At 39.0% G+C, this 14,315-nt stretch overlaps 1 protein-coding gene across 1 annotated transcript in view; it reads right to left on the reverse strand.

The window, feature by feature from the left end:
- The window catches only part of LOC109926123 (transient receptor potential channel pyrexia), a 79,010-nt gene that overhangs the window by 46,549 nt on the left and 18,146 nt on the right, over positions 1-14,315 (reverse strand). Inside the window, exons 3-6 of the mRNA XM_048595742.1 lie at positions 10,272-10,450; positions 9,049-9,135; positions 7,385-7,535; positions 209-370 (exon numbers count right to left, since the gene is read on the reverse strand). Coding sequence (XP_048451699.1) covers positions 209-370; positions 7,385-7,535; positions 9,049-9,135; positions 10,272-10,450 — 579 coding nt within the window. The remainder of the gene's footprint in view (positions 1-208; positions 371-7,384; positions 7,536-9,048; positions 9,136-10,271; positions 10,451-14,315) is intronic.

Here is a 14,315-nt window from a genome sequence, read left to right on the forward strand (position 1 = left end):
TCAGTTTTTATTAAGATCTCCTGCAAAGTGGGAAGACCTGGATCCTCAGGTAGAAATGATGAACCAGACTCACAGATCTGACAAAATTAATGAGAAAATAAATATTTTATCTAGTGTGTACTTGTAGCCAACAGAACTCACAGTCTATCTAGTGCTGCCTTGTCATACCTAAAGTGTCAACTTAATAAAAATAAATCATGAACCTTACCAAGCTCTGTTGCCAGCTGCAAAGGGGTTCGCTGTTTGTAGTCTCGAGCCTTCATGTTAGCATCGTGTTTCAACAGACAGTGCAGGGCATTAGCAGCATCATACTTAGCTGCATAGTGAACTGGTGTCTGCATCATTCCTGACGTTTTTGCTTCAATGTCCGCTAAAAAAAGATGCTATACACAATTACAAAGGATACACAAAATTTGTAGAGAATTTTGTGATATTTGAGTTACTGCACTGTGTCTATGTTTTGTTCCCACTCTGCATGTCATGATATTTTAGCACAGTACTTACATTATACGTGGCAGAAAAGCCTGCATATTGAAGCGCCATCTGGAAGATAATCGATTCTTTTTCTGCTAACGGGCAACAAGTCAAGATCGCCTTGTTGTACGGATTTCACCAGTTCCTAACTCCATCCTTAGCACCCCTGACCTTCATGTTTTCAAAACCATGAAGAAGTTGCAATCCACATCCTAAGCATAAGAATTCATCAGTGGAACTGAATATTGTACAGAATGTATAATGGATGATTGATTTATATTGCCTGTTTGTGCAAGTGCTTATAGAACATAGAATAGTACAGCACAGGAACAGGCCTTTGATGCCAACCATGATGCCATTCTAAACTAATCCCATCTGCCTGCATATGGTCTGTATCCCCCTATTCCCTGCCGATTCATGTGTCTCTCTAAATGTATCTTAAGTGTTGCTGTTGTATCTGCTTTTACCACATCCCATAGCAGTGTAATGCAGGCATCTACTACCTTCTGCGTAAAAAGCTTGCCTCGCACATCTCCTTTAAACATTTCCCCCTCTCACTCTAAACCTATGCACCCCTAGTAATTGAGATTTCCACTCTGGGAAAAAAGACTCTGACAATCCACCTGATCCAAGCCTCTCATAATTTTACATAATTCTATCAGGTACCCCCTCAGCCTCTGATGCTTTAGCGAAAACAATTCAAGTTTGTCCAAACTGTCCTTATAGCTAATACACTCCAATCCAGGTGACATCCTGGAAAACATCTCCTGCACCCTCTCTAAAGCCTCTACATCCTTCCTGTAAGGTGGCAACCAGAACTCCATGATACATTTATGGCAGAATTCATACCCTACTACCGACATACAATATAAAAAGCTATCAGGAAAGCAAATTGGAATTTGTGCTTTCATCAGCAAAAACCACTAAATTACACCACATTGTCTCAATTAACCACATAAATATACCATTTTTAAAAGGTCTGTAGTTTATACTGTACATTTAAAATTCAATATTCACTCAATTAATTATAGTCAATTTATACCTGGGATGTTATATCTCTACCTGTCCTACTTAGGATGCATTTTAGCAGCGAAGTTCATTACATACCATCAGCTCTAGACAAAAAGGTAAGAAGCAAAGGGGCAAAGGGGAGACCACAAATTGCCACTTAATTAAACAATCTAAAGTTAATCAGCTCTTGCATCCAATAAGAGTCAGGGCCCAGGAGTGGAGGTGAAGGCTTAAAAACAGCGGTGAAAATGGAAAAAAAAAGCTGTTGACTTAACTTCTGATGAAGTTAATTATCTGCTTGGAGATAATCCAATGAATACTGTTTTCACCTTAGATTTTCTACAGTGTAATCTTGCAGTGGTCTCCCTGGATCACAAAGCATTCCCCAGAGAAGATGCCATGTGATATAAGTATTTGCCACTGGATGAAAATAAAATTGGATAGAATGTTCAAAGGGCCCCTGATTTACTTTGAGCATGTTTTGTGCTACTTGGAAGGCAAAGTCCAATCCCCAAGTTATTTAAGCATCTTAATCTCAGGCCTCTGCCAAATCCACATTTTAAGTTGCTGGACGAACTATTCCCTGCATGAAAGGGTTAATCATGAGGAGTGCCATAAGCACCATCCACTATCATGATGTTATATGTACGTTTGGGAAGAATAGTTTAGGATGTTGGAGGAGTAAATGCCAACATCCAAGTCCTCCTCATAATGTCTGCAACAAAGTGTATCATATCAATTATTATGACCAGGCACTGGGTGAGGTTCCTGAACTTGTTGCAATTCTAGACCACATACCACAAACCATTAAGATCGTGGGTAAGGAAGGATGAACTTGCTCCCTTTGGTTATTCACTCCCTCTCTGCGTTACTGCCGTAAGTTTAATTTTAAAAGGATCTCTTCCCCTGTGGATACCTTTCTGTCAGATTCCAATGAACTTATGTTTTTAAGGAAGCAATTTAACCAGGCTTTCTTGAATTTAAAAAAAGGTGAGCTTATTAATTACTAAAAGCAAGAAGAAATAGTAACACAACACACATACACACTGAGTAGAAATAAGACAGTAATCCAAAAACATAAGAGTAAAGACAATCAGTCTCTGAATTTTTTGTCAAGAAGTGGACGAGTTGGACCAAAGCGTCTGTTTCCTTGCTATACATCTCTATGACTCCATGCCTCTACGATAACATTGTTAACATTGTTGGATGGCACTGGTAACATTGATATTGGCAGATTAGCAGTCGATTTTGAGATTCTGGTTGCTGCAAAAAATATGAACTATCGATGTTCAAATTCTACATTCTGATTTTAATACCTGAGGCTTTCATGGTCTGAAATGGTTTTAAAAAGGGCCACAGCAATCAGCTGATCATAAGGTTAGCCAAGCTTCATGAAACAAATGTGGATTAAAGAAAACTGTCAACTGAAATTAACTTTTTTTATTTTAAAAACTTAGTTGAATTAATCAGGCCTGAATAAACCCTCATCTATTTTTGATTTACAACTGTATGACAGGTTTCATGTTTTAGAGATGAAAGATATCACCATATTTAATCAAGCTTGGAAATGATGAGCTCAGACATTGAACTAAACAAATTCTTTGTATTTTGGAGGACTGCTTTTGGCAGAGCAGATAGATTTGTGACTGTAGAGCTGAAGAAAACTTGCTCTCTTTCTCTCTTCCTCGCAAAGAACAAAGCACCCAATTACAATACAAATTGGAGAGAAACATCTGAATGTTGAGAAGTCAAAAAGTTCTGCAAGATTTACTACTGCTGAGGATGCAATACTTGAATTAAACAACCACAGTGCCATATTAAAATAATTATGTTGCAAGGATACCCTTATGAATTTAACAGTTTGCTCCTTTTATTTTTCTTTAATACAACACACTATCCCTTTTTAACTTTGTACATGTGTTTCTGTATGTTTGATGTTAGGTCATTACTTTTATGAATGCTTGTAGATAATAAAATTGTTTACTCTTTCACCCAAGAGCATAAATCTTTGTCGCAATCAACTGAAGAGGTTAAAAAAGGGTCCGATTCACCCTTCCTTACCTGTTCAAAGCAAGCTGCATGACCATAATGTAATAACTAATGGAACTACTAAATCAACATGGTTCAATAGGCATACAAATTTATGATGGCATGCCTGATTGATTAAAGTAAGTTGACAACAAATATGCAGGATTTGCTCCTTTCTGCAGTATCAGCCGACATTCAGTTGGTAGCATTCTTTCTTTTGAGTCAGAAGTTTGTGGTTTCATAGCCTCAAACAATGGTTTCAGGTCAAGAATCTAGGCTCGTGCTCCAGTGCAATATTGAGGGAGTGCTGCACTGTTGCAAGTGTTAACTTGCAAGTGAGATGTTAAATTATGGGCTTGTCTGTCCTTTTAGGTGAGCACAGAAGATCTCATGGGGCTATTTTGAAGAAGAATTGTGAGGCTATCCCTGTGTAAGACTCTGATAACACAACTACTTTTTAGATTTGAAGAGACATTTTAGGATTTTCCTGGACTATCTTTTCAAACAGTTTAGATCAAATTTCTGCTAGTGAGATGATTAACACTTTGTATTAAAACTGACCTTGATAGCCTGAAGCTGTTGAAATGTCTGCATTCAAGCTATCTATTGTAATTATTGAATGTACAATTACAGACCTGTTTGCCAGGTGTAAAGAAAGCAAAATATTTGAATGCTGCAGTTTGGACTAACTATCCTAAACAAATGCAAAGTATTTTAAATAGTTTTTAGTGTCTTATATCAGCTATACTTGTGGAACAAACCATCTGTATTTCGAAAGGGCATCCTAATACTCGGCAAGGGGCATTTGTTTTCAACTGGCCCAGTTTCTATGGGAATGTTCAAGTGGATTGTTTATAATAGTTTTCGTTAAAACATAGTTTGCTTGTGGACATTTGTATCTAAAGTGGATATGTGATATATTTACACAATGGAAGTAACTTCTGAAACTAAGAAAATAGGTATTTGTTGAGCCTGCATGATTCTAATTAGAGGCAGGTTGACACTAGATCACTTTAAGCTAATGCAAATTTTCCTAATAAGGAATGAGAAACTCTTAGAATTAGGGGTAAGAATTGTAAACTCAAGAGACTTTGCTGGCTCAACTTTACCATTGCTTCTGTGCTGTAATTCCCTGAGACAAAGTCAACATAATGTCATGTCAGAGACAGGAGAAGAAAGATATCCCCTGCAGTGACACAATTAAGTAATCGTCGGCCGAGGACTAAAATGTTCATATCGTCTTTACTGCTTTTTGTTAGTTATTTATAAAATCTTGCGTAATAAATTCTACTTGATTCATATATTCTTGGTATCTCTTTAGATCAAGCACAACTGAAGACTCTCACTGTTACAAGCTAAGACTTTAAAACATAGATACTTTAAGTATGTGATTTATATCTCAGAACCAATAAAACTTACAACTGGTACCTTGGCTGATATCAATACCTCAATCAACACCATCAAATCAGATTATCCTTCATTATCTCATTATTGTTTATGGCCGTGGATGGATTTTCCGATGGCCAGATGGTAGATATTCCAGCGTAAGTGTGAGTTACGCATGGAAACCCTGCAGAATCTTCATTGTAAAGGGTCTGAAGGAATTTCCAAGAAATTGACAATTCTGCTGGGCAATTTGTCTGTGTGTGTACCTCTGAAAGTTTGCATTTAAATCAGATAATGTGGAGGTTTTTGATGAAAATAATTAAGTAGCTACCTGGAAAAGATTAGGCTCTTAAAAATGTGGTCATTCCTTCGTAACTACTTACCCTGCACCAGAACCTTAAAACCCCCAAAATCCTGACCCAGGAACCACTCCGCCCAGGGATCTGGCACCTTCCCTGGAACCCAGAAGCCCTGCTCCGATCAGCGCCAAACTTCCCCTGCCACTGTACTCGCCCCTGATCCGCATCTGAAACTCCATGACCTGATGCCATCTGCACTCCTCACCACTACCAATCACTCCCACTGTAACAAACTTTTCCTACCCACCCTGATCTACCCTGAACACTGCATCACTTACTCGGCCCCTTTGATAACTTGAACCCTCGCACCCAACCCACTTGGCACCTTACCCCTTCCCACTTGGCAAACAACACACCTGACATTCGAAGATAGTAGGAACTGCAGATGCTGGAGAATCCAAGACAACAAGGTGCAGAGCTGGATGAACACAGCAGGCCAAGCAGCATCACAGGAGATGAAGGGTCTAGGCCCGAAACATCAGCCTTTCTGCTCCTATGATGCTGCTTGGCCTGCTGTGTTCATCCAACTCCGCACCTGACATTCGACTTACTTAGCACCTTAAACCCTACTTTTCTGGCATTCTACCCCGGGCAAACCAACGCCCTCTCCAGCCGCACCTAACCAAGCTGGCAGCCTGTTTTTGTGGCATCCTACCTACCTGGCACCTTATTTACCTTGCACCCTAATCCTGAGACATTCAGCATTCTCTCACCTGATATACTGCGGTACCCCAAGCTGGTATCATGTTTACCTTGAATCCTGACATCGTAAATTCCTGGCATGCTTTTTGTTTGTCTGACATTGTACGCCCAACCATTTGGGATCTTACCCTTGGCAACCTATGCCTACCCACCTAACACCCCTCTTACCTTACACCCTGGCACTCTACACACCTGCCACTTTATTTATTCGGCAGCCTACCATCCCAGCATCCTAACAACACCTTTATGTGCTTATCCTTCGACAGCACCCAGCAGGTGAGTGCTGTGAAAAGGGAGTCAGACAGTTATGAGCTACAAAGGAACTGTCAGGATAGAAAGCCAGCTCCGCATTTCTGTAGGAACATTGATCAGAAAAAGAAGAATCTGCACAAAATTGCCACTCTTTATAAAATCCAGCCCAATGTATAACCTTAAATATAAGTTTTGTTTTGTGCAATAAGGACAGGGATAGACTGTTTTAGTTTCATTTTTAGAGTTATTTTTGTAAGCTTGGTGGAGGCCTGTTTGTTTAGATGCATATTTAATGAAGGTTACAACCTGTGAAGTGATGAGGTTAGTATTTTAGTGCATTTAAAGTAAATACAAATTAAACTGAGCTGTTGCCTAGCAACAGGGGTCCAGGGACACGCACGGGCACAGAAAAATCCAGAAGTGAGTGAGTCAGTCACTGTGTGTGTGTGTTGGTGTGTCTGTGTGTGTGTGCACGCGTATGCATGTGTCAGAGAGCAATAGCAGGAGCATTTAACGCTCTGGTAAGAAATCTTGTCAGGAAGCTTAGTTTCGGGAACTCGTGTTTGCCCTAAAGTTAAAGTAATAGTGATTGAAGTTTCTTTTCGATGTCTCAGGGAGGGATACCATATGAGGACAAAGAAAAGATTTAGTAAATGGACAAAAATTTGTTAGATGGTTATGTCAGCCTGTGCAAGAAGTCTTGGTGTGAAGATAATAATTTTTGTGGGGATTTTGGACTTTGTAAGGATATTGCAGGGATTAAAAGAATAGTTTGACTTTGAACCCTTTTCTGGTTCTTGTAATGAAATCTTTCCAGCCATTTTATTTAATAAACTTTTTCTTATTTGTGTGAAAAGTACAATGGCAGACTGTTGAGATCAGAGTCTGATCTCCACTGTTTAGAAAAAAAAACGAAATTAGAGTCTATCAAGCCAGGTTTAACTCTTGAATCTGACTTGTCTGGAATTAATATCAGCTGGGATCATCACTGCTGCCACATTTTCTCATTGCAATAGTGACTACACTTCAAAATTACCTCATTGACTGTAACACACTTTTGGATGCCTAATGGCCACCATGGAATGCTACGTAAATCCAAGCCCTTCTTTCTTCAAAAATCTTATGCAGCACTGCCTTCACAGCTCATCACCTCCTGCAAACATTTATCTTACCATTACAGTCCAGAAGATAGTCAACCATTTCGGGATAATTTACTGCCGCAGCCACGTGCAGTGGAGTTACACCATAGTTATCAGGCTTGTTCACGTCAGCATTTCTCTCAATCAGAAACTTGGCAACGTCGGGATGCCATGTTCTGGCTGCCTATTGAGACAAATATGAAACATAGTCAGACTTTTGAGCAAGGACGTCTTTGGTAACTCTGAATGTGGAGACTCAAATGGCAGCCTAAAATCAGTTTATAATGCTGATATATCAGTGGGTCTTTGCCTGTTACTTGCAAGACAATGACAGATTTATTCTGACACTTTTTGAAGGGGAGGTTTGCTTGATATAACATGAGTTGAAATCATATTTATTTTATTCAACCCACAGCTGCACATCAATGGCAGTGAATGCTGCACACGTGGAATTTCAAAGCACCCTACCTGGCGCCATTTTTAACAATGGCCATGAAAAATACAAGGGGTGATCAACTCATCACCTTCCTGCCCACTGCTAAGCCAGTTTCCGTAATTTGGTGCACGAGCAGTGCCAAATTAGGCAGCTTGCTTGCCTTTTGAAATAATAATTAGCACACAATTGATGCACATTTCACATTCCCAATCCATTGTATGGTCGGCGTGGGCATGCAGATGAGTGAACCTGTTTTGACAAATATTTTTGTAAAGGAGGGAAAGATGTGGTGGTGGGGACACAGCATTTTGGGCATGCCAGTTGTGCAAAGGGAGGAACCCTTTATTCCCACTTTGCTTCTTTCCACCTGGGCTCCAAAACCCGACCCCCACCATGCACACCTCCCAAACACTCCCGCCCCCAGCTCCCACCCCAGGCTGCATGATCCCATTTAGTCCAAAAAGACCAAATTTACCTGTCCCTAACATCCATCTCCTGACCTTCCTAGGTCTGCTTGCAGTGCCAGCAACACACATTATTCTGTCTGGAGCTGCTGGGGCTGCTAAAATGGGCACTCAATCGAATTCCGAAGACAAGTCTTCCTCCCACTGAGCGAGTCCCTACATGTTTAACTCACTGGCAATTTGTTATTGCTGTGGGAAGGGCTTCTTTAGGTCTATAGGCTGCTGGTGGATTCTTACAGTGAGGGGTAGGTGAATAAATCTCCCCACCCAGTGCCATATTGTCAAGATTAAATTTTAGCGGTGAAGTGAAGACAGATCTGGTATAAAAAGATTACACAATTTAATGTTTCACTTAAATTTCATGTTATGACTGCCTTCATTAGAAGTTTAAATGATGAGCTTACATTAATGATAAATATTATTATGTAAGCACTATAGATATATTTATCAGGTAAGAATACATTTTCCAAAATACTTGCAGAAGGCAACTGTCCACACTGATTGATAACCACATTTAATGATGATAAAGAGAATTCAGACCTCTAGTTGTCTGCTTTGGGACCCTTTACTACATTAAAGGCACTATATACATGTGGAATATTGTTAATTGATGTTAAGTATCAATGAGGGAATACAGATGACATTTCTCTGAGCAGAATTTAAATCTATTAAAATCATAATGTAGGACTTGGTGCTACAATTAAAAAGCTACATTAATCATAATTATTGAATACAGTATATGACTCATGGGAAAAATGTTTTCTCTGAAATGCATCATTCCATCAGATTCACATTACCCCATGCAAAACGCCCTGTCCATATCTGTCAGTAGCATTGATATCAGCTCCACTTTCCAACATGGTATTCAAGCGTTCCAAATCAATCTAAAAATAAAAGGGTACAGATGTTTCTTGGTTCTTAAAATTAACAATACAGCCAGTTAAACAAACACTAGTCGGGAACAGATTCACACGGTTTCCAAGGTAGCAAGTATTATCCTTTCAAGTCAATTTGCTTGACAACAATAATATTTGATATATTCTTTCAAATGCTGCATTATTATATGAAAAATAACAATGCTTCACACATTATGAACACACAATAGGAAATTGGAAATGGTTATTTCAATGAAGATATAAATTAAGATAAATCCTAGTTGAGAAGGATTATATTATTTCTGTTCATGTAATGAAATAAATTAGATTTTTAATTTCCTTGTGAATCAGAAGTCTTGGAGCATACTGCATAATGCTTTATCACCTAAGCTACCAAGGAAACAAGAGGATGATTATTTTTAGAATCAGCACTGGTGGGGAAGCTCCATGCTGGGGGAGGGATGGTGGGGTTGGTTCACTACTTGTTTCACTCCCAATCCAAATAACTTTATTTTGTTCGAGGCCACTCAGGTTAAAATTATTTCCCTAAATTTGGAAGCCTGTAATCTCTGGAGTGGGATCTGAGCTGAAAAACCTCTGACTCTGATTCATTGACAAGAGGGCTGATGCTGATGTGCAGCTAACACTGAGAATCAGATGTCTTACATTAACTGATGCTGGACGATGATCCAATATCATTATATGATTTACCTTTGGGTGCACAGAGCACCCAGGAAGTACTGATTTGGTTGCATGAAAACCCTTAGCCAGACTATGAGACTAAAGGTAGAATCACCTCGGATACAAGGTCTGTCAGGATTTTCAACCGGAAGCTCTAATGGGATTTCCGGTCAGCACCCACAATCCACTGATGTCAGCAGACTCACTTGGGAGGTAGAGCCTGTGGTCATATTGCCTAGTCCATGAGCAGAGCACCACTTCTGGTTTGGTTTTACTTAAGCATGCTCTGTTTAGTTATTTTTTGCCAGCCTTGGAGGAAAGAGGCCAGCAGTTAAAAACATACATTGTTGCAGTAATATTTTATTGCATAACACAACATGGCAAAGAAAGAGTCAGGAACGGGGAAGGGATTCCTACGCAATTTATAAATTATTTTCACAAGTCAAAGTAAGGGAACAAATTACCTCGCTTTCATTGCCCCGCTTCGATGCTATGATAAAATACTGAAGGAAAGCTGTTGTGGGGGAAACACCGGTGCTTTGGTCCTGACTGCATGTCCCTGGGGGTGGATTTGGTATCACTATTTGTTGTCCTGCATCTGTCAGCCTTTTCAGGCCAATGTATGTGGCAGAATCTGTGGTCTCTGTCAACAGAATGATGAGATTCACAGCTTATTACCATTGTAGAGTGGTAAAGTTTGCATCCAGCTGATTTCAGAGCAGCTAAACGACTAAACTATATTTTTAAAAGTGAACTTTCGAGGACATTTTAAGAGGCATGGAGAAAAATTAACATCTGAAAAGAAGGGGAGACATAACAAAAGAAAGAACAAACAGAAAGTCTGGCAAAAGTTAGATCAAAAATATCAAGAAGGTTATTGATGGCAGCAATAGAAAACCAGATATGTTTAAGCTAGATGGATGATGGGCACCATTTCAAAAACCAAATTAGCCTTGTAAATGGCAAGATTGGTTTGAATATGATAGAAGATCCGAAAATGCCAGGTTTATTAAATCTTCACAAAGACTGGGATCAAGTTTCACTATAGGTCATTTTGATTCAGCCATTTACGATGAGGTGTGAGCAAAGAATATAAAGTTCCTACCACTTAGAACAAAAAAAGGCATTTTCTACCAGAAAAGCAATTCCTATCCTCTATTAGCATAATGTCAATTTTAATCATTCCATGTGGTCTGTTGTGATAATTTATGTTTGGACAGTAACAGCTGTGTTTACTCAATACTTATCACTGTCTTCTTGAATGTAAGATCAAACATAAATGAGTAACTAATAAATGCCTTTAATATCCTGCTAATATTCAATTAACCTTTGTGTGCTTAAGGCTTCCAAATCCCCCCTAAGTGATGTAGATTATAGCTTCTACTACACAGCAAATGGAAACCACTGCACAATGTTTCTTGCATAGATGGATCATTCTTGTAATATTGTAATTGTGATGGTGTTACATGAGCAATTGCAAATAATGACAATGTATTTACATGAATATACCTGCTATAAGCTATGGGAAGTACGTGTACAGAAGGAAATGTGCCCATAGGTATAAGTAGATTATTTTAACATTCACATCATATATCCAACAACAGTACGTATTGTAAATACACACAACTTGTGATATCCTGTCCACTAAAGATTCAATTTTTAATTTGCAAGGCAGATGGACAAAGCTCCCTGCCACAACAAAAAACTCAAAACACTCAAACCAACATGCATGAGATACATTTAGAATCCTGTCTGCAAAAAGAAGGGACCTTGGTTAATGTTTTACACATGCAGGAACAGTACCTGATGCCAAAGTGAGGGAGAATATTATCCTGATATTATATAAAGGAATTATGCATGAGTGAGAATAAGATCTGCACCAAACCAGAGTTGCTACTAGTCTGTTTCTACTAGCTATTTTTTAAGCAGATTTTTTTTTTAGTGTTCATTTAAAACTAACAATTTAAAGCCTTTTTTGTTTTTTTTATCTACTATTTTTGAGGTTGTGGTGACAAATCAAAAACCAGACCAAACCATTCCCGAGCTTGGGAATTCCTTGAAGGCTCAAATTGAACTCAGCATCACAATTAAGGAGAGGATCAGAAGGTCCAGCTGTTAAAATACAACTGAGAAAAGGAGGAGAGCCTACACTTCAATTGGGAAGCGAATGGAAAGCTCAGAAATGCAATGACCAGCCCCTATATTAAAATTCACAGGCACTTAATGTTTGAATCCCTTCCTGAATGCTTTCCAGGAGAGCTTGATTGCCTGACCTTCTAAGCCAGTTACAATTAAGATTGAAGTTAAAATAAACAAGAATGAAAGAAGCGATTCTGGAAAGTGAGGGGTAAATCAGAATAATGAAGAAGTGGCTGAGTGAAAATATTAGGAAATAACAAATAGGGGTACACTATATGGCTCCTCAAGTTTGCTCGACCACTTACTATGATCATGGCTGATCTTCTGCCTAAACTTCACTTTCCTGTTTACATTATACATCCCTGCATTTCCTACATCAGCCTTAAATATATTTAAACAATGCAGCATATACAATGTTCTGGAGTGGAGAATTTCAAAGATTCATGTCCCTCTGAGTGAAGACATTTCTTTTCATCTTGGTTCTAAACAACAGACCTCATCATGAGACTAAGCCCCCATGTTTTAAGTTCCACAGCCAGGAGAAACAACCTCTGTACAATAGTATGTCCCTTCAGAGCCGTTTATGTTTCAACAAAGTGACTCCAAATTCTTCTGAACATCATAAAATATAGCTCCAGTTTACTCAGTAGCTTGTTGTATTTTTTTTTTCATTCTTGAGCCAATCTAGTGACTGTCAATTGTATAGGTTCTAAGACAAGTATATTCTTCATGAGACATGAAGACTGAAACTACATGTAGTATTCCAGACAACAAGGTGCAGGGCTGGATGAACACAGCAGGCCAAGCAGCATCATAGGAGCAGAGAGGCTGATGTTTCGGGCCTAGACCCTTCATCAGAAAAGCCTAGTATTCCAGGTGTGGATTCACTAAAGTCCTACACAATGGTTACAAAGACTTTTATTATTGTACTCTTATTTCCCTTGCAAATAAAGCCCAACATCGTATTTGCCTTCCTCATGCTTATTATACCCTCTTACTAACCTTTGGTGTTCCATGTACAAGTATGCCCCATGTACACTCTATAAACATCAACATTTAGAAGTGTCATACCTTTTAAAGAATATTCTACTTTAAAAATCTTAATACCAAAGTGAGTAACTTCACACTTCCTATATTGTATTTAATTTGCCACCTTGATTGTTTACTCTTTTAACCTGTCTTTTGTCTTTCTCACAGTTTACATTCCCACCTAGTTTTATATCATCAACAAATTTGGATACATTACTCTCAACATTTTTAACCAAGTCATTAATATAAATTGTAAACAGCTGAGGCTCCAGTATTTACAGCTCTGGTTGCAGCCTTCCAATTTGAAAATTTCCATACTCCCCTACTTTCTGTTCCCATTTGCAAACCACTTCTCCATTCATGCTAATACATCACCCCAACACCAAGAGCTTTTTGTCTTGCACAAAAGCCTTTTGTATGATACCTTATCAATAACTTTTTGGAAATTTCAGTGCATTATATGATAGTATAATGTAGATTATACAGGGTAGTTTGATCCTGTTAGGATAACAGGTCCGCACAACATCGTGGGCCGAAGGGCCTGTACTGTGCTGTACTGTTCTATGTTCTATGTTCTATATCTGTTAGCTATTTTACTACTACTACCTTAACCTACTAGTTACATTCTCAAAAACCAAAAAAAGACAGAATGGCAGACATTGTCTGCATGGGCTTTAGCAAGGCCTAGACTGGCTAATAAGGTTATATCACATAGGATCCAGGGTGAGTTAGCCAACTGGATACAAAATCGGCTTGACGGTAGGAAACTGAGGGTGGTGGAAGGAGATTGTTGTTCATACTGGAGGCCTGTGACCAGCGGTGTACCACAAGGACTGGTGCTGGGTCCACTGTTGTTTGTCATTTACTTAAACCATTTGAATGATAATATAGGAGGCATGGTTAATAAGTTTGCAGATGACACCAAAATTGCTGGTATAGTGGACAGCGAAGAAGGTTATCTAAGAGTACAACAGGATCTTCATCAACTGGACCAGTCGGCCAAGGAATGGCAAATGGAGTTTAATTTAGATAAATGCAAGGTGTTGCATTTTGGTCAGACAAACCATGGCAGGACTTTCACAGTTAATGCTAGGGCCCTAGGGAGAGTTTTCATATAGAGAGACCTAGGGGTGCAGGTGCATAGTTCCTTGAAAGTGGTGTCACAGATAGATAGGGTGGTGAAGAAAGTGTTTGGCATACTTGCCTTCGTCAGTTAGATCATTGTGTACAGGAGTTGGGACATTATGTTACTACTGTACAAGACATTGGTAAGGCCTCTTATGGAAAACAGCGTACAATTCTGATTTTCCTGTTATAGGAAGGATGTTATTAAACTGAAA

This window comes from Rhincodon typus, chromosome 4 (assembly GCF_021869965.1).
Source record: "Rhincodon typus isolate 14 chromosome 4, sRhiTyp1.1, whole genome shotgun sequence".
Taxonomy (NCBI): Eukaryota; Metazoa; Chordata; class Chondrichthyes; order Orectolobiformes; family Rhincodontidae; genus Rhincodon; species Rhincodon typus.